The 20,674-nt window shown below is 36.3% G+C and overlaps 3 protein-coding genes across 3 annotated transcripts; 2 read left to right on the top strand and 1 right to left on the bottom strand.

Moving 5' to 3' along the window:
- Positions 1-207: 207 nt before the first annotated feature.
- On the top strand, positions 208-2,308 carry LOC113356285. The gene is made up of 2 exons (XM_026599383.1): positions 208-328; positions 1,242-2,308. Exons 1-2 carry the CDS (start codon positions 300-302, stop codon positions 1,990-1,992), a joined length of 780 nt encoding a protein of 259 aa, XP_026455168.1. The 5' UTR covers positions 208-299; the 3' UTR covers positions 1,993-2,308.
- A 323-nt stretch (positions 2,309-2,631) lies between these two features.
- On the bottom strand, positions 2,632-6,543 carry LOC113356284 (vacuolar protein sorting-associated protein 9A-like). Its single transcript, XM_026599382.1, has 5 exons — positions 6,134-6,543; positions 5,508-5,655; positions 5,014-5,184; positions 4,513-4,692; positions 2,632-3,854 (listed from the first exon to the last, which is right to left on the bottom strand). The coding sequence occupies exons 1-5, from the start codon at positions 6,241-6,243 to the stop codon at positions 3,015-3,017; spliced, it is 1,449 nt and encodes a 482-aa protein (XP_026455167.1). The 5' UTR covers positions 6,244-6,543; the 3' UTR covers positions 2,632-3,014.
- A 7,277-nt stretch (positions 6,544-13,820) lies between these two features.
- LOC113356283 (transmembrane protein 50A-like) lies at positions 13,821-17,531 on the top strand. The gene is made up of 4 exons (XM_026599381.1): positions 13,821-14,120; positions 14,219-14,306; positions 16,154-16,306; positions 17,119-17,531. The coding sequence occupies exons 1-4, from the start codon at positions 13,988-13,990 to the stop codon at positions 17,150-17,152; spliced, it is 408 nt and encodes a 135-aa protein (XP_026455166.1). The 5' UTR covers positions 13,821-13,987; the 3' UTR covers positions 17,153-17,531.
- Positions 17,532-20,674: the final 3,143 nt, after the last annotated feature.

The following is a 20,674-nucleotide window of genomic DNA, read 5'->3' as shown; positions in this document are numbered from 1 at the left end:
CATTTATGTTTCGCCGATGATGTTCTTGTGTTCTTCAAGAGTACTTTTAAAGTTGCTTCCTCTCTTAAATCTGCTTTGGAGGATTTTAGTAAGTTCACATGACTGGAATTAAATATTAATAAGACTTCGCTTTTTTCATCTTCTGTTGATAGTGGAGTAATGGATCAGATTATTCAGTGTTTAGGATGTAGTAGAGGAGAATTACCAGTGAGATATATGGGGGTTCCTCTCGTTTCTTCAAGATTATCTTACCAAGATTGCTTGCCTTTGATCTCTAAGGTCACCAAAAGGGTTAAGTCATGGAAGTACAAGCATCTGTCTTATGCAGGTAGATTATTATTAATTAAAATTGTGTTAGATGGAATGATTTACTTTTGGCTATCCTGTTTTATTCTACCTAAGAGGGCTATAAACGAGCTGAAATCTATTTGCAAGAAATTCCTTTGGGCCGGTGATGAATTGGGGAAAAAATATCATCCCATTAATTGAAATATAGTTTGTAGACCTTATGATGAAGGGGGTTTAGGAGTTAGAGATGTGGAAATTACTAATGCTGCAGCTAACTTAAGACACTTGTGGGACTTGGTTAGTGGTAAGAAGACCATATGGAGAGAGTGGATTCATGCAAATTTGATTAAGAATTGTGATCTTTGGACTCTAACTATTCCTCATGATGCTTCATGGTGTTGGAGGAGGATTCTAGAGCAGCGGGAAGTGGCTAAGAACATGTTCTTACATATTATTGGAAATGGGGAGAACACAAAGTTTCTAACTGACTTATGGCATCCTAATGGTAAATTAGTTGATTGGGTCAGTAAGGATACTATTGATGAACTGTGTTATGGCTCTGACTGTCGTGTGGCTGATTTTCTTGATGATGAGGGTTGGTATTATCCTGATGCTATGGAGGATGAGTTGCATCAAACTATTTTACAGCTCAAGGAGGTGGAATTTGATTTGTCTGTGGAAGATTTGGTTGTCTGGAAGCCTAGCAGTTCTGGGGATTTTACTATAAAAGATACTTATAGAACCTTGGCAGGGGAAAAAGAGGATATCCTTTGGAAAAGTCTTGTGTGGTTTAAATCCCATGTGCTGAGACACTCCTTCATTACTTGGTTATGCTTGCATGGAAGACTGAAAACAAGAGATAAAATGCTGAAATGGGGTTTGTTAACAGTTGCTACTTGTGTTTTATGTGAACAAGGACCTGAAACTGAAGAACATCTCTTTCATTCTTGCAGCTTTGCAGCAGGAATATGGCTGGGTTTACTGCTTAAAATGGGAATCTATAGAAACACTTGTCAGAGCTGGACTGCGGAAATCCTTTGGTATGTTCAAGCTTTTGCTGGCCAGACTATTATTGCTAGAGTGAAGAAAGTGATTCTCAACAGTTTTATCCATCACTTGTGGAGAGAGCGGAATAATAGAGTTTTTGCTAGTAAATTTTCTTCTACTGACCAAGTGGGTTTCGCCATTTTAGAGGATGTCAGAATTAGGGTTAGTTCTATTCAGTGCAAAGCCGACGATAACCCTTTTTCTAGAAGTTTTATGGACAAAATTCGAGTTAGATGTCAGTTTATTCCCCCTTCTGTTATTACTTATTGCTCTTGGCTTTTTCCTGATCAAGATTTAACTATGGTTAACACTGATGGGTCAAAAAAGGATCATTCAGGTGGTTGGGGAGATATTTTAAGGAACTGCTCAGGAAATGTTGTGGCTACTGCAAAAGGAGGTGGTCCTCCTATTTCGGCTAATGCTCATGAACTACATGGAGTGGAGTTGGGTTTAAACCTAGCCATTGTTAAAGGTATTAGAAAGATTCATCTGGCCATGGACTCTATGTATATTTATAATTTGATGGTTCAGAAGATTAGGAAACCTCCTTGGAGTTTAATTCAAATTTGGCGCAGGGTGGAGAAGCTGCTACCTTTCTTTGAGGTCCTTAAGATTTCTCATATTTTCATGAGGCTAATAGAGCTGCTGACACTCTAGCTAGTGATCACCCCTCTGTAAAATGGATTGATGTCAGGATAAAGGAGTTCTCTCCAGAGCTGTGTGAGATAATTAGAGAGGATAGGGAGGGGAAACTGTACGCGCGTTGGTAGTTTCTAGTTTTGTTCTTGTTTTTTGATTTGTTTTCTGTTTTAGGGGATCCCTTTAACCCCAGCTGATTAAAAAAAACAACTAATTTTTCAGTATCACGGGTGAATAAGGTGATTATAACATGCTAATAGATAGGAATCATGAAGTGATAATCAACATTTGTACTTTGTTATTGACCAAATTAAAAAGAGAAAAGTAGACAGAGTACATGAAAATTGAGTGACAAATGACTATACTGAATTACAAATCAAAAGATAATAACTACTACTACTAAATGATAACAATAATTTGAAGTTTGAACATTGACCATAGCAGTTACCTCACATATAAATGCTGAGCTCAACTTTGGCTTTCCAAATGTTGACATCCACAAAAACAAAAGTTTTCTACACTGAGAGTTGAGATTGAATAGCTTTAATTGACAACAATTTAGGCTTTAGCTGTTGGTTGAAAATAAACTCAACTGGATTGAAAATCCTGATTGGTATGTACTAGTTCAATACTAAAACCATTCTCTTGACGATCCTGTTTCCCAAACAAAGTCTTGCACTATTAAGATTGATGATCCATTGAAACGTATATTGCGACGAATACAAGAAACAGAATGCCATAAATTGCAACAAATTCTACTATCGGTCAAGATGGGATACAAGGAAGACCCGTTGCGGATGAGATATTTTCATAAATAAATGCAACCTAGTTGTCGTGGCTGAGCTCCCACACAAACTTACATGGCTAGCCAAATATTACTGGGTTACCCTCCCACATAAACTTATATGGCTAACAAAATTTTACTAGGTTAAGAGGTTTACCATTAGTTCATGGTTTTAGTCAGTCTTTTGGACTGAAACTCTTTCAATAGTAGTCTAATTCAGAAAACTAATCCTTCTTTTCGACCTCACAGTAAACGACTATGTATTTTCCTTTTCAGCATCTTGTTGCCCAGCTGATGATTCATCTTCTGTAATACTGGATTCGGAACTTTCAGCTTGTAAAACTGGACCTTCATCTATAACTTCATCTTTTTTAGCCATGTCTTCATGCTTTTCTTCATCTTTCTCAACTGGTCTACTGTCTTCAGATTGGTAGTCAGTTTCAGTGGAGGTTTGTGTTTGAATTTGTGATGTAGGCAAAGGAGGGAGCGGAGAAGTAACAGACATTCCTTTAGAAAGACAAACATATTTCAGTACGAGTTGTTTGTAACTGTTGAGCAGGCCATCCACGTCATTAATCGTCAAATCCCCAACTTGTGCATAAAGGTAAGGATAATCTTGGAAGGCAGTGCTCATTTGATCCTCCTTCAAAAGCTCAGATGCACCTGTCTGCTCCAAATTTGAAATGGAGGGCTTTTTCACAATTTTGTCTTTAGAATCTTGAGCCTCGAGTTTTACTGGAGATGTCTGGGGTGTAGGACGATAGAGCATTGCAGACAGCAAATTATTCCTTTCCTTATTTGAGGAACTTTGTTTGGAATCCAACGATTCTGTTCTCGATGAACGACTGAAATCTCGGTCACTATGACTTGAAACTTCAGAATCATCCGCAAGGCCTGATAGAACTGCACGAGCAGATTCCATATTATTTTCGAACTCGGCTTCATCCATTGAGATGGCATTGGCATCAATGTTTGATATGAAAGACTCTGCAGAAAGCATGTTTGTGAAAAAGTAAGCTGCTTCTGAGACTAATCGCGATTGAGACCTGTATCTTTGTATATACAGCAAGTTTGAATGCAATTGTGAAGGATTAGCCTGCATACGAAGTAAGAAGTTTCACAAAGGTAATATGACAAAATTGAGACAACGCATGTATACAAAACAGAACAAAATAAGCAGACTGAGCATATACACGCAGCATTGAACTAAGTGTGGCTTTATATTAGAAGATCTTAAAACTATATCAACCAGTAATGTATTTTCATTAATCCTATACTCATTTAAGAGATAAGTTTCAGTAGCTTAGCTTTAAAATTGAGCAGTAATAGAGATTTTTATCTTATTTTTGTATGGGAGAGTGAATAGCTTCTATAGGTGAACTCTCATGTGTGATGTTGCCTTTTTCCTAGATAAATGTCTAAAGGATCCGTTAGCTTCGGAATTTAAAAACCCCTACCAAATTTGTAGGAGCGCAGTTCACGACATAACATGAGATGTGAGTGGTAGATACACAAAATGAGAAGGTATCTCATTCGTCATATTTTTTTCGAACATTCTCTGAACAAAAATGCTTTGATTTACTCGTTACCTGGGTATAACTCTAAGGAGGCTGGGATAGATTGACTTTAATCCCCCAGTGTTAGAAACCCAAACTCTTAGTAATTTCAAATGAGATGGAGCTTTTCAAAAGGAACAACGATACGCAATATTGTACAAGAAAAGTATATGTGGAGTAAAGGATGGCCGTGATTACCTTTATAGTGACAAAAATTAAGACAGGGAGGAACTCATCAGCTCCAGGAGGATTCTCATTTGAAGCAATTGAAGCATTGTGAAGTAAGTTGTTGATGACCTTGCAACAATTGAGGATACAAACCAATTTATCTCTTGGTGCCTTGTACATATTGATCTTCTGTAGCTCTTTTTGAGCAAGCTGAGGAAACAAAAGATTAGCACAATCAGAAATTGACAACGACATAGAAAAACCTCATAAAATACTTTCCGGGTTAGGAGGATTTTAAGCTTTTGAGAGAACATACAGACAGGAAAAGAGCTTTTTCTAAATAAAAACATATCATTCTGTAGTTATAACAACAGTATCCAAAATTCACTAGATATGGAGTGAGGACAAAAATATAGAGAAAATGAAATACCAGTAGCTGTGTTCCACTGACATTTCATAATTTATAAGGAACTACTTCTATGCCCAAGACACTGTAGTTCTTTATGCAGAACAGATAACATCCATACTCACCAGCCATGATGTTTCATTTTGGAACGTTGGCTTTATATCCAAACTCTCCGGCCGAATGAACTGTTGTAGTAAAGCCATCTTCTCAAATAGTTGCTCATCAAACTTTACATCTTCCTCAAGTGATGCGAATACACGAGGAAATAATTTAGTCATGACATACTTCTCCAATCCCTACAGTAGAAAGGAAGAAAATTCCTGAAATAGAAGACAAATACAAAAACAAGAATCTGAACAACACAGCTATCTACAGCCAGCCAAAGTACATGTTGACAATCAAGGAACCCATACAGTGCTAGAGATCCAGTCTCCCAGGTGAAATATAAATACCTCAACATAGCTTATAAAATATCATGTAGAGGAGATTGATTGTTGAGATGGATGCCAACTCCATGCGTGTTATCATTTTGTTCTACTGATACATTTATCTCTAGGCCGTGGAAGGAAACAAAGACCTTGTATATGCAAGTCATGCAAAAACATGTAAGAAAACTTACCTCGCCAGCACTTTCTAGCTCTTCCTCCGTGCAACCAGCCCAAAGAGAATGAGCCCTAAATGCACCTTCCATGTTTGCAAGAAACTCCTGCACAGCAGCACTATCTCTCTCCGGATCCGAAGCATTGTTTGAGAAGGAAACAATGAAGCTGCAACATAGAAAACACACATATACAACCTTGAAAATATGTAATTAGTGAATCATGATTTCCTGTAAAAGACAGTATAAGCTAATGAGTGATGCTAAAATATTTGTACATCCTACACTTCATGTTTAAAAGCAGCAATTTTCACCAAAATGTTCAAACAGTGTCGTCTCCGAAAAAGCTCAGTAAAAACATCTGAGCTAATCCACATTCATGCTTTGGATACAACATGGATCAAATTTAGCACCAGTGCTCACAACACCTCCTTAATACCCTAGTTTATCATCTCTAACCAGTTTGTACAATGCACTCCCCACCCACCCATCCCTTCAGAAAAGCATTCCAATTTGAGCGAATTTGTATCCAGATCAAAGTAGAATAGGGTTTGCCCTAATTTGAGCTTTTAATAATAGATTACGATAATACAATAAAAACAAGAGCTTGAACAATGATGAATAAAAAAGAGGAATAAAGGAAAGACCTTTTAATGGATTTGACAAAATCAGAGGCGGATGGATGCCTCATCCGCTCAAGAAAATCATGCCAAGTAAGGGGAGCCGTCGAAGAACCGAAGACATCCGCGTTCTCCATTTATTCACCAATTTGATTGAATACAGTGGAAGGGATGGAGAGTTGACTAGTGAGAAGGAAATTGAGTATGTGAAACTGAAAATCAAGAGATTATGGATAAGAAACAGTGTCGATTTGAGAAAGTAGATCGAAAGTTTATACAGAATGACGGAGGGAGAAGACAGAAAGATTAGTATATTTTGTTGTTCATTATCATCATCTATCTGTATTGATTGTATTCTTCTTGTTTGTTTGTTTTAACTTTTAACACCTCAGTGTTTTGCTGAATTTTACTCCCAGCGATTTACTCAGTGTGTCTCGAATCTCGGTTGCTGTTTGGTGAATTTTACCCTTCATGCAAAATGGTTTGGGTTGGTGGAAGTGATTTTGCTTTTAAGACCGGGTCGTATGGTGTTTCCCAGGCGCTTCCAAATCACTTTCCACGTCAGCTTAGGAAAGGTCTAGGCACTCGATTTTCTTTGTGAACGGATAATGAGCGTCGGCTTTTGATGAACAAAATGGGCAATGGTTGTCCGTTTTCTAATAAACAGCAGACAATGGTTGTCCGTTTTCTCTATCTTGACATGTTAATGCCACCAGTTTCGGGTAATGATTATCCGTTTTTGGAATAAGTTAGTAGGAGAAACGATTTCTCCTTTTCGAGTATTCTTGCTTGAAGTATTATATTAGTGGAGTGCAATAAAAACGATTCCGTAAAATATAAGCTATGCACTGCTACTTCTTTGAATTCCTTTGTTAGGTTTAATATTGAGAGTTTGAATTGTTAGTTCCAAAAGTTTTTGAAGAGTTACTTAACGATTTTTAATTAATAACATGAATTCAAAGGATGTGCGGTAGTTACTTAATGATTTGTGGTGGTTTGATGAGGAGAAAATTCTTACTTGTGGTGATTTGTTAATTAACATGGAAAAATTTTATTACATGTTCATAGTGATAATGATAGCTATAATCCTAGTGACCGTGGTAGTGATAATGTCTCATATGTTTCTTGCTAATTTACAATTATTGATGATATTGAATGTCTGATTCCTTACTAGTTGATGAATTAGGTTTTTTGTAATGTTGTTAATAGTTGTTTGTTGAGTTATTGTTTCATTGCAATTTTGTTATTGTTTTTGAGAAGATATTTGGAAATTGAGTACGGTGTTCCATCTGGGGATGATTCTGATGATGACGAGACAAATGAGAATTTTATAATTCTTTATCAGGTGATGTAACAAGCGTGTTTCCTAGAGAAGTGCATACATATTATTCATTTGATTCTGTGGAAGATGATTTCCACAACCTCTATCTTCATAAACACTTGAACGGAGCAGTCTTGGGTGGTTTACCTCCTCATGTGTTGAAACTGAAGTTAGAAGCACCCATCATGTTACTAAGGAATGATGACTCCAATAACGGTTTTTGCAATGGTACTCGGATTATAATTAAAAACTTATTTCCAAACTGCATCGATGTAGTGATCCTCAGTAGGAGTTCGGTGGGTAAAAGAGTGTTCATCCATATGATGCCATTGATCCCGGCAGGGAATATTGAGATGTCATATAAGATGATTCACAAGCAGTTTACAGTACATATTGCATTCACCATCAACAAAGCACAAGGACAAATAATTGAAAACACCGGCATTTATCTGCCCGAGTATATCTCAAGTCATGGAAATTGTATGTTGCACTTTCTCGGGGTGTATCTAGCAAGAACACTAAGGTGTTAATCTGTTTATTAAGGAAATTAGATTATTATTACGCGAGCTTCGTAGGACAATGCATGATGAGCTATGTTTACTTCAACTAGAATTTTAACAAAAGTTTCGATTTCAATGTTGATCAAACTGAATATTTTTTAAACTGGGATCTTAGTTCTACAATTTTCATTCCTGATAAGTTTTTTTAAGGCTTGAAAAACACGGTCCCAAAGCATGTTTCATTGATTTTCACCTGCAGACCATAATTTATAAACAAAATCCAGCCTTCAACGACACTCATATCTTTTTCAGTACTAAACCGCGTGATTAATTTCTTACAAAGGTATGCCTTGATCTTACAAGTTATTGAATGAGATTATGCTCACTAGTAGGTATTGGATGAGATTAAACAAAAAAATAAAAGGTGCAGCAACAATTGAGTCTTTTTAAATGACAAAATGCATAAATTTCAGTGATATAAAGCAATGACATGACAAGTCGGAAACAATGGTATGTCGTTCGTACTAGAGGCGTTAAAGAGTGAGTGGAAGAGACGACACACATCAAAAAGAGTGATATGAAAATTCAACAAGATATATCAATGATACTGATTTAACGAGACGAAATGATGCATGAATAACAATGATACAAAATAATGACATGGCACGTCAAAAACAATGTTATACAATTTGGACAACACATATCAGTAAGGAGTGAGTGGAAGGGAGGAGATACATCAGTAGATTGATATACAAATTCAATGAAATACATCCTTAGAAAATTTCATATAAATCGAGTCTTTTTTACCTAAATAACACAAGCCAATTATTGATATATTCTTTATTTTCTACATCTTTTACAGTTATGATTGCTAGATTCACTTATGAGGAAGAAACAACCATCAAAACAGCTTGACCGTTTTTTTGTGTGGAAATTGTTAGATGAAACCTAGCTTCGCTTGTAGAGTTGTGAGATTTGGTTATTCACGATTTATTAGTTAGCTATGAGAATCTTTACCAAATAAGTAAGAATGTTATACGTAATAAGGTTGCAACTACAGAAAGCGAAATGAAATGACACGTTCACATCCAAGTTTCACTTTACCGATACATGCTATCTGGTTTTGCGCTTGCATATATTGTAAGTGACTTTAAGTTAACTAATGTCTTTAAAACACTGTTTATATGAACAACTAAATTAGTTTTTGTTTGCTTCATGTATGAAATACTAGCGGAAAAATAGTTCTCTGAAACATCAAGACATGAATTTAATTTTTTATGAATGCTACTTACTTATGAAGGACAACCTTCCGAATACAATCTGTTAGAGCATTGCTCGGTCGAACTCGCATGCGTTGTTATCTCAAGCATGTTTGTCAACGTTAGTGATCAAAACTATAAGTCTTGATTTCTATCATATATATAGATGTCTCGAACTAGGATATAGAAGTGTAGTTGAGCTTAGATCTCTCGGCGTTCATCTCTTGAAGACGAATAACTACTAAGGGGAGCTTGTGGAACTTTTTCGACAAAATGTATGTGGAGACTTGAACTCGTCTATCACTTGGAAAGTCTGTTTCTACTATCTCCTATATTGAGACATAAGTCGTGTTACGATATAGTTTTCTCTATACACATTTGAGATTTCGATCTGAGTATATCTCGCTTACATATTTATCGAAATATGTGTTGGTAAGCTTTCACTTCGACCAAGTTCATTTTATATCATGAGAAAATTTCCGAGTAACATCTTACATGGTTTGTGTGATACAATCATTTGATGTTGGCTTGGAATATTTCGATAATGATTATTTCAATATCTTAAAAATTGCTTTGATGCTAATAGTGTGTGAAAACGGCTATTGTCATTAGAGAATATTTCAATGATTGAAATAAAGAGTTTATGATGTAACCATCTTTGGATATAAGCATATATAGTGTGTTCGCACATTAGTGTATAAGTCCATAAACCGGGAACCAAGAGTATGCATATGCGTGTATACGAAATTGGTGAAGGAGACAAGATAAGTATGCGTACCCGTACGCATACTGGCGGAAGTTTTCGAACCGAAAATATCCGCTGAGTTTGGGAATTACAAACTCCTAAACTAGTCACCTTAAGTATGCATACCCGTACGCATACTGGCAGAAGTTTTCGAACCGAAAATTTCTGCTGAGTTTGGAAACTTAACAAACTCAAAATCCGGTTGCTTAAGTACGCATACCCGTACGCATACTTAAGCTGGTTACTTTTTCAAATCGTTCAGTTCATGAACTTAAACATTTAAATCATAAGGAATGCAATCTTTGCAAGCCGTGGCTATAATGTTCATGATTGATTCAAGTGAATCAAACCGATTTGGTTTCGATTGTGTTTTCTATGCAATTGAACAACTCTTTAACTAGTTTCATTTGAGTCATTTGAACTAGTTATGGTTAAGATGAATAAGGTTGATATGAGAGTAACCATATGACTAACCTCGATTAACTATTTGTGAACCAACCTGGTGTACACGTTTAGGTACGGTTACATAAACCTAAATGAGGGTACATTTCATTTGTGTGTAATAAGCTAAGTTCGATCTAACGGTTGAAAGATATTAGCTTGGTTGAATCAGGTTTTCATCTAACGGTGAATATTGAATGCTTTGTTACCAAGGTAACTTGGATTGCAAACCCTGATTTGAAAACTATTTAAAGGAGAACTCTAGCAACTGGGAAACCTAATCCCCACACCTCCTGTGTGTTACTAGTTGCATAACTAGAGTCGATTCTCCTTTAACCTTAGGTTTCTTCTCGAGAACCTGTAGGTTAACGACTTGAAGACTTCATTGGGATTGTGAAGCCAAACCCATCTATTATCTTTGTAGTTGCGTGATCTGATCTTCTTATTTTTATCGTGTTGAGTGAAATTGAAATAATTGGCTCGAGATTTTATATCTCCGATAGGCAAGATAGAAAAGTAATCACAAAAATACTTCGTCTCATCGTTTGTGATTCCACAATAACTTGTTTTGCTAGTCGATTAATTTTATTGTGAGGTGATTGACAATTCTAAGCTGTTTTTCGGGAATATAAGTCCGGGTTATCAATTGGTTCTTGTTCACCTTGATTTATCAAAAGACGGAACAAAACTCTTGGGTATTTGTGTGGGAGACAAATTTATTCAATCCTATAGACTTTTATGTGTGAGACATATTTGTCTATCAAGTCTACGACTTTGGGTCGTAACAACTCTTAGTTGTGGGTGAGATCATCTAAGGGAATCAAGTGCGTAGTATCCTGCTGGGATCAGAGACATAAGGAGCGCAACTGTACGTTGAATCAGTGTGAGATTGATTAGGGTTCAACTATAGTCCAGTTCGAAGTTAATTGGTAGTAGGCTAGTGTCTGTAGCGGCTTAATACAGTGTGGTGTTCAATCTGGACTAGGTCCCGGGGTTTTTCTGCATTTGCGGTTTCCTCGTTAACAAAATTCTGGTGTCTATGTTATTTCTTTTTCCGCATTATATTTTGTTATATAATTGAAATATCACAGGTTGTGCGTTAAGATCAATCAATTAGAATATCCAACCTTGGATTGTTGATTTACATTGATTGACACTTGAACATTGGACTTTGGTACCGTTCAAGTTACTCCTCTTATTCAATCGGGCTCGCAGATTTCTATTTGCTGATTGCGGATTAAACTAAGAGTTAGAGATATTAAACTCTTTGATATACTTTATTCTAGGTTGAGTCTGTCTGTCTAGTTGATTCTATAGAAAGTGTATTGGAATAAGTCCTCTCAGATTGCCAAACGAATTTTTGAAAGTGGTTGTTAGACCCCCGCATTTTCACAATATGTGAGAATTAGACCGTGATCTTCCGCAAGATGAAAACGAAGATTAAGAAAATCGCACCAGGATGGCAGATTTTATGGATATATTTCTCTGTAAATCCCCACGAAGCACAACTCTTCCATTAGGGTCGGTTGGTGGTTGAAAAGGCTTGTTGTACATACAAAGTGCAACTGTGATTCCTACGAAAGTGAGTTAGGCTGAAAATTCAAAATAAGAAATTTACTTAAGTATAATAAATTTCAGTCGGTGTACTGTCTTGTGACGTATTTAAGATTAAGAAAATTATTTAAACCCTATTTGAATTCAATGAAATTGACAATGCAATTGATACTCCCCGTTTAAACTTTTATATTTCGATCACAATACGAATTATCAATATCTCGTTTGCGTAAAACACCATTGATGACTCTCTTAACAAATTTTCATGATTATCATGTGTCGCTAGCTTGTTTTCTTGTACATTACAATAAACTCTTTATATCTGAAGAATCATTTTTATACCACCATAACTAGTATAAGTGGAGTGGCATTACGAGTGCTAATGAAGACCAAAATCGAAAACTAATGTAAGTCGAGTGTAACTAATAAAAAAGTCAATAACATATATTGGTTTTCCATTTTTCATTTCCTGAAAACGGACAATGGTTAGCCGTTTGCTAGGAACAGACAACCATTAGCCGTTTTTTGCTTTTGAAAAAATAGACAATGGTTGTCTGTCCACCACCTCTTCCCGCAGTAATTCCCAAGTTATAGCGAACGTGAACAAGAAGAATAACTTTTGGCCATCGTCTTGGGAGTTGGGAAGAGGCTCAGAACATACACTAGACCCATCCTAAGAGGGTGCTTGGATTCTCTTTTAGAAGTTGCTTTCGACTTCTAAAAGCATAATAGTCATAAGTTAAATCGGGAACAAAATTCGAGAATGATATTTCGAAGCAATAAAGTAATTTTTTTTACAAACATTTTTTTTTTTGCTTCTAGTTTTTGGGATTGACTTCTGATTCTTCTGGTTCTGGTATCCGCACATAATTAAGTCGAAAAATTATAATTAGTGTAAAAAATAAATTTTTGAATACATTATAAAGCGAAGAAATATCATTTTTGTAAAGCAGTTTTTTTTTTTGCTTCTGACTTATAAGAATGAATTCTACTTCTGGCTACCAAACATTCTCGTAGTGAGTATGTGCGCCCTTATGATTGAAGTCATCTCAAGTTGTCCATTTTGTGGATGTAGAATGTATATAAATGGCAAGTACACCACCCTCCGTTTCATACTGTTTAATTTCCGAATTTCCAAGTACGGTCGGCCGGTCTATAATTTCGTTTCCGTCCCTAATTAGATGATCTAGTTAAAATTTACTAGTAAATTTAGAAATGATTTATCTCTCAAATTATATAACGGATTTTCGTAAACTTTGTATCATTGGAAAGCATTTTAAAACACCTATCTAATGAATATAAATATGGCTATCAAATTTTACATATTTCTTATAATAATACTAATCTATCACTCCACTTATTTATTGTATAGGTCATCTAATTAGGAACGAAGGGAGTATATCTTTCCTCGACTATCATTTTACCATCGTCTTTTAGAAGCTCTTGACTTAACTCGTTATGTTGAAGCTAGAGTCTGATTTTGTTTACTTCATCTAGAGAATGTTTATGTATTACCACCAAATCGGTAATTATTTAATTAAAAGTGGCATGAGCAGCAAGATTGTTATAGTATGAAGATTACTAAATTCCACGAGAAATTACCTATTCCATATAACATAAAATAATTCTCGCCGCAGATTCGAAGATCCTCACCGCTAGATTTACTAGATAATTTACGGAATTTGGTAATCCCAGTGCAGCAGCCTTGAGGTAACATGCTTTTGGCTTTTGTTAGGTGTAGGAAACGTTTCTAACCACTAAGACGAGACCCAAACACAGTCTACGGAGGAACCTTCCTAGCAATTGCTAGTGATTTTGGCACTAGTGATTTTGGCACTAAACAGTTCCAAGTTGAATCGAAGAGTTTCATCCCATCCGACTCACTTAACGCTTTACAAATAAAAAAGAAAGAAAAAAAGAAGAGTAGTTAGAAGACAACACAGAGAAGCAAAATACATAGTTTTGACCCCTAAAGCCATCGGCGTCATCACCATCGATCATATCTCCCTCTCCAAAACCCTAACAATTTGATTTAATTGTATTTCTAGAGAGAGATAAAGAATGGATCCAGGGGAGTTGTGGGCGATCTTTGGTCCTGGTTTCGCTGGTGCTGTATTTGGTGCTGGTTGGTGGTTTTGGGTTGATGCCGTTGTTTGCAGCGCTGTTGCTGTCTCTTTCGTTCATTACCTCCCTGGTCCTTATCTCTTTCCCTCACTGATTTTGTCTCTTTTTGCCTTTATCCGTCTCCTTAATTTTTGCTGAAATTTTTAGGTTTTGTTGTTGTTGTTGCAGGTATCTTTGCTTCCTTTGCAGCTTTGATGTTCAATTGTGTTAGGAAAGAAGATATTGATTACTCTCCCTATGAAGAAGGAGAGTGGAGGTTAGTTTATTTACTGCTTTACTATTCTTACTTTCTTTAACTATGCTATTTCTTTCTGTTAAGTTTCTGGTTCGTCTAAATATTATTCTACAAGTAATTGGGTGTCCTGGTGGAGTAGTCACTAAGTTCTCATTACTGCTCATATTCCCTTTTTTCCGTTATTCAATTGGAGATTACTTGAAGTGGTTTTGTAATTCAATGGCATATGTCAATAGATTAGTCTCTTAAACAAATTAGTGCGCAATTGTATGATTCATTGACTTCAAGTTTGGATTCGTACTCTTTGATTATTTTGGAGTTGGATGATGCCTTCTTCTTGTGTATTTTGTAAAAAAGTATCACAGCAATTGACACCTCTGCAGCTGTCTAGGTTATTTTATCTCATATCACAATGGTTTGCTCGAGCAATTGCCAGTGTATGTGTCAAACATGAGAATGATAATACCCAAACGAATTCAATTGTAAGTTTATGATATACTTAGCAAAGTCATATAGTGTATCACCTGAATGGAAAAATGCTTTAGTTTTGCTGGTAAGTGCTTCAGGCAGCAGGACAGATGTTTTGTAGACTTGACCAACAAAATTAGTAGTGTTCGTTTCATCTTTTCCTGGGTAAGCAAGATTTACAAAGCCCGTAAGATAGAAACTGGTCAGTAAAATAGGTAATATGAAGGATCTTAGGAGGAGTTTACTTTTTCTCTATGTAATGAGCCCAAGAGACCAACAATACATTGCTGCATAATAGCAGAAGTACACTTCTCCGAGGGAGTAAAGAAACATTACGCATATTTTATTTTTTTCAATCAGTGTTTTTAGGAGAACTCTAACAATACATTTGCTGCATAACTGAAGTACACTTCTGTGAGGGAGTAAAAAAACATTACACGTAATTTAATTTTTTTCAATTAATGTTTTGTGGAGAACTCCAAACTTATATATGCGAGGTAATTCTGGCTGAATTGATCTGATCAAACTTTAAGTTACTGTTTTTTCTTTTGTCATCTGAACTTTAGAGATAAATAGGCAACAAAGGTAAAAAAAACTATAGGTATGGAAGATATAATTGTGAGGTAAGTGAATTTTAGTTGAACCAATTGTCAAAGATTCTCTGCAAAGACTCATAATATGTGCATTCTGGCCGACCCTCTTTAAGAAACTTCTCTGGGTATGTCGCTCCCATCTTTTTTAACCATTGTTTTAAAGCATGAGGTGATAAATTTTTCTTTTTTGGTCCCTTACCTTCATTTGTTATTCTAACAAAATGTATTACACTGAAACCTGATTTCTATGCGTCGATGTTACCTCATACCTAGAAAGAAAATTTGATTAAAATATATGTTGAGTACTTCTCGTTTATCTCAGCAAACGTGAGATGGGTAGGTTACTGTGTTTTGTTTCTCAATGGTTAAGTTTTTTTTCTTTTTCTTTTCCTTAACAAAATATGATGGTTGTGTTTTTACTTATCCTTTAATACATTTTTTCCCTTCTACCTATTTCTCTTGGAAAGCATTCCGAACCCAAATGTTATTTCTCTTTTTAAAACCTGTCATTAGGGTGGAATTGACCAAATCGGTCTTTTCCTTTATTTGGCCGAGTCTTCTTTGTTTGAAAAGGTGGATCTGACATACAAGTCCCAGACGTTGTGCTGAAATTCTCATGTTTAACTTGACTTAAAAATTGTTTAACTGTACATACGTTGTAATGTTTATAGATGTATTATGAGTTTGTCTTTCGATATGCGTTGGTCTCTTGCTTTGGACTTTCTTCCAGAAGGATTTTTTGCTTCCGATAGCCATTTGCTTGCTTGTTTTCAGCTAAAAATAAACATCCCCTACGCTGATGTGCAGATTGAAGCTTTGGCTCTTCTTTGCATACGTTGTTTCCTTCGTATCCCTGGCAGCATCGGTAGGTCTATTGATACAAGATGCGCTTGTGGAAACTGGCCCCTCTGCCTGGACAGGCACGGCTGGTGTCTTGCAGTGTGTTTTCGTCTTGATCAGGTACATATGACATTTCTTTTTTGCTATGAGATACAGTAGTTGGATTATCACAGTGATTTCAAGAAAGTCAGGAAAGGCATACCTTTTTAGTTCAATCTTTACTTTCATAAGTAATCTTTTAATGCTCCACATATTGAGAATTGCCCTTATACCGTGTTAGAGATACTGCCACAAGTCCACAAGCCCTTGTACCGTGTTAGAGATACTGCCACTTGTCCACAACATTCTCATTTGAATATAAGAAAATCTCCACCTTGTTTTACCCCATATATATTTTGTAAGAAGTTGTAGGGTCATTTTGGAACTATTTTTTTTTTTGCCGGCGGTCCATCCCTAGACCAGTTCAGAGTTTTAATGCTAGTCCGTGCCTAAGTCATTATTCTTGAAGTTTCATATACTCTTTCTTTTGTTTTGTTGAGTTAGTCTTGTATCAGTTGTACCAAGTGCGTGGTTCGATTTAAAACTCCAACTGAACATACAAATTGTTTAAAAGCTAAATATTTGGATAGTCTCTGTTGGAACTTAAAACTAGGTCCGGAAGCTATTTAAGGTTAAGTTTTATGCCTAAGAAGTAAGAAGTGCAGAGATGATTGTAACAAAATTAATTCTCAATCTGACTTGATGATAGGTACTACATAACAGATTGCAGTGTTATATATAGGTTATCTCAAAGAAACGTTGAATTATGTAGAAAATACCAATACTTAGTTAAGATTCGTTGTTAGCGTTATTAGTGTCAAGTATTCTAGCATTACTGCTTTGGTGTTTCTTTCCTATTCTAATCAATATATGCTAATGGTGTACCATTTCAGTGGCCTCGTGTACTGGACGTCGCATACAGAGTAACTGGGACGAACTGCAGTAAATTCTGAGAGCAAATTATCATCGTCTATAGTTGTCCAATTCAGCAAGTCCAAAGCAAAAATAGAAAATGCAAAAAGGTTTCATCTATCTTAAGTTGTTTTTCGTTCTGGATGTTGGTGCAATTTATGTAAATGTATGTGTGGAGTTGATTCTATTTCATGCTAACTGGGAGGTCTGGGATGTATTAATTCCACTCTTGATACATATGGTGGTTGTGGGGGTAATGGATGTTCTTCTTCGTGCAAGCTATAAAAAGTTTTCGGGTTAGTATCTTGAGAGTAATTTTGCACGCAGACAACTTTTAAGAGTAAATATAAAATATACTGTAGAAAATTAAGAGTAAGTTGGTATTTAAGTTGAATATATGTGCATTCGTAACTCAGGTTTTACTATTATAGAGATTGTTGTGCCACACTGATACTGCTTCTGCCGCATTTTGATGATCCCTACACCACTCCTGTCCGGACAAGGACCCTAGACATCAAAGCCGATATACACAACCTTGAAGAAGCTGGATACAAAACTTTAAAACTAACAAACAAATAAACTAACAAGTTAACTAATCAATCGATTTTGAGGGGGCAATTTAGAATTCATCCATTTTGAGTCTTACTAGAAAATAGATTTATTGATTTGGAGGCACAAGATCTAAATTGGGCCCAAGCCAGACAACCCCACCCAACATTTAATCCTTGCGAGGAGGAATAGACTGCCAAATGGAATCTGCAAGAGCCCGGCAAAAAAAAAGAATTTTCCAGCTTTTGCGTCAAATAGGAGGTGCCGTTGGGCAAAGCTCTTGTCTGTGATAGCAACTGAAAACTAATCAATCTAAATACAACGAGACAATGACATACAAGTTTCCTAGTTTTTTCATGTCATTTACATCTATATAGTTGTCTGGGGTTGCTATTTATTAATATGGTAAATCCCTTTCTTCAAAGACCTCATCTCGATTTACCTCGTCAGGTTTTGATAATCTCTTCCAATTTTTTATTTTGTTTTTGTATGTGTTTGTTTGGTTTAATGTGAAAAAAATACAATGATCTGCTTCATTTGATTCGATTAAGGATAGTGCATATATATATGTGTATCTTTATCTCCTCAACTCTCATCTCTTCATATCCATGTACGTGCCTAATTAGCTTAGTTTATACTATAGTTTATAGATTGCTAAGTTAAAAGCAATCTATAAACAGGAATAAATCTATAGTTTAGATTTTCACATGTGGTTCTCAACCTGGAATAAAAGCAACAACCATGAATATGATAGCTATGATGATTGGCCTGAGATTCTTGCTACTGTCTTATGGGGAATTTGGAAAGCCAGATGCGATTGGGTTTTTCAAAAGAAAAAGTTACATACAAGTAGAACTGTTGATTTGATTATAACCATGATTAACAGCAATAAGAATACTAAGTATAATTTAGACAATACTCATGACATTGTCATTAGCTCCTCTAGGATCTCAAATAAGCCAAGTATGTTCACCACAAGAATAAATATTGCTATGATTAACTCTAGAAACACCAATTTTGCTGCGGTAGCTTTAATCGACTCTGATCATACATGGGCTTTTCTTGGTGGAGCGACCTTCTCAGCAACAGCAATAGAGGGAGAAGGTATCGAGGAGCAGGCGCCTTATACTACTATCCAGTGGCTTCTTCAGCTGAATCATCCTAATGTGCAGATCGAAAGTGACAATGGGAAAGTTTTGGAAGCAATTTCGCGCCAGATATCTTGCTACAGAAGGGATAGAATTAAGCTGCATGGAGGAAACTCGGAAAACTTCATTTTATGTATCAATAGCATCTGCACTATGAGTTTAATTCCGAATCAGGACAACTCTTAATCTCTCATGCTCGCGGCAAAATGTCTTCATCTTTCTTGTTACTGTCTATGGGACTGCCAGGCCCTGAACTCCTTATTGCCAACTTATGAAACAAGGGCGGGAGATAACATTTTGGTCATGTAACTCAGGGATGACGCCTGTTTCATCTATTAAAAAAAAAAAGAAAAAAAGATTGCTAAGTTAAAGCCTCCATCCTGGCCGGTCAGACTGTTCTTCAATTGTGACTTCAAGAAGATTCTGAAAAAGCAACATATATGTGGGGAGTGATTATTCTCATCGTTTTTTCTTGCTCATTTGTGGGGGTATTGTCATTTGTGCTTCTATGTAAAGCATCCACGGGCACTACTGAGAAACCAACAGAATCCGGTGGCGCACCCAGCAGCCAAACCGTTGCTAACCCTACTATGGCTACTTCTGTAGATACAACAAGTGTAACAATAGGTTGTTGTGGTATTGTTGATAATGGTGGTGGTGATGGTGGTGATTGCGGTGGTGGTTGTGGTGGTGGAGATTGAAATGATTGAACCAGCATTTAATCATTCTTTCACCAACTGGTCCTCAAGAGACTTTGGTGTTTTTGCTCATTCGAGCATCTAGGCGTTATATGGGAACCCGTCATCCCATGTAGCCGGTTTCATGTGATTTGCAATAAATCATTATCTTGGTAAAATTAGGGTTTTGAATCCAGAGCTTTGCAGAAACGGGATTCTGAGCAGATTCGAACACTCTGATAATTTTATGTTGATTCCATGATTATCATTCATATTTATTTTTCTCGACTCAGCAGTCAGTAACTTAAATTAATATTTTATTTGGTTCGGCTACCAACAATTCATCAAAAGAACAATATTTGTTCAAACTAGCAATATTTGCTCGAACTAAAAATATTCGCTCGAACCGGCAATATTTACTCAATTAGAAATATTCGCTCAGACTAGCAATATTTGCTCAAATCAAAGAATATTGGTTCAACTATCAATAGTCATCAATCTAGCAACACAGTTTTGCTCGTCTTAGGTTATAATGATACCTTGTCCCAGCAGACACGTTAAACTCATGAGTTTCAGAACATTTGCTAATCATGTTCGACTCAGCGCTACATGGACTCATCGTCCCATAAAGTCAGCAACTTACTCCACAATCACGAGATTTCAATCGTGTCACATGGGGGGATATTAACTAGGGTTTTAGTCTGGCGGTATACGACACGTGTGTTCACCCACGATGAGAATGTGAGCAAGTCGTGCAATCATTTGGAAGAATCAGCAAAGTAGTGGGTGGAAAGTTAACCAAGTCTCCGCACGATGAGTAATTGGTTTTAACACGATTTCCCCATTTCCCATTCTCTGATTCCAGCAACTGTCACACTTCATAGGATCATGGTGTTTTCAACTCCGGCATTATAAAATGTCTCTGGATCCTGATTGAAAGAACAACAGTTTTCGAACATTCGAACAACATTTCGCCAAAACGAGCAATTTCTCATCAAAGTTCATACAGACAATCTGTCTTCTACACGAAATCACCGAAATTACTCTCAATTGAGCAAAATTCAATCATTCAGAGCATTTTCACGCTGAATTCACAACACACCTACAATGTAAGATCACCATTGATCTCACGCATTTCTCATATTCCCTCCTACAGATCAACC

The sequence above is a fragment of the Papaver somniferum genome, chromosome 3 (assembly GCF_003573695.1).
Source record: "Papaver somniferum cultivar HN1 chromosome 3, ASM357369v1, whole genome shotgun sequence".
Lineage (NCBI taxonomy): Eukaryota > Viridiplantae > Streptophyta > Magnoliopsida > Ranunculales > Papaveraceae > Papaver > Papaver somniferum.
Note: the sequence above shows the minus strand (reverse complement) of the source record. Positions and strands in the feature narration are given on the sequence as shown.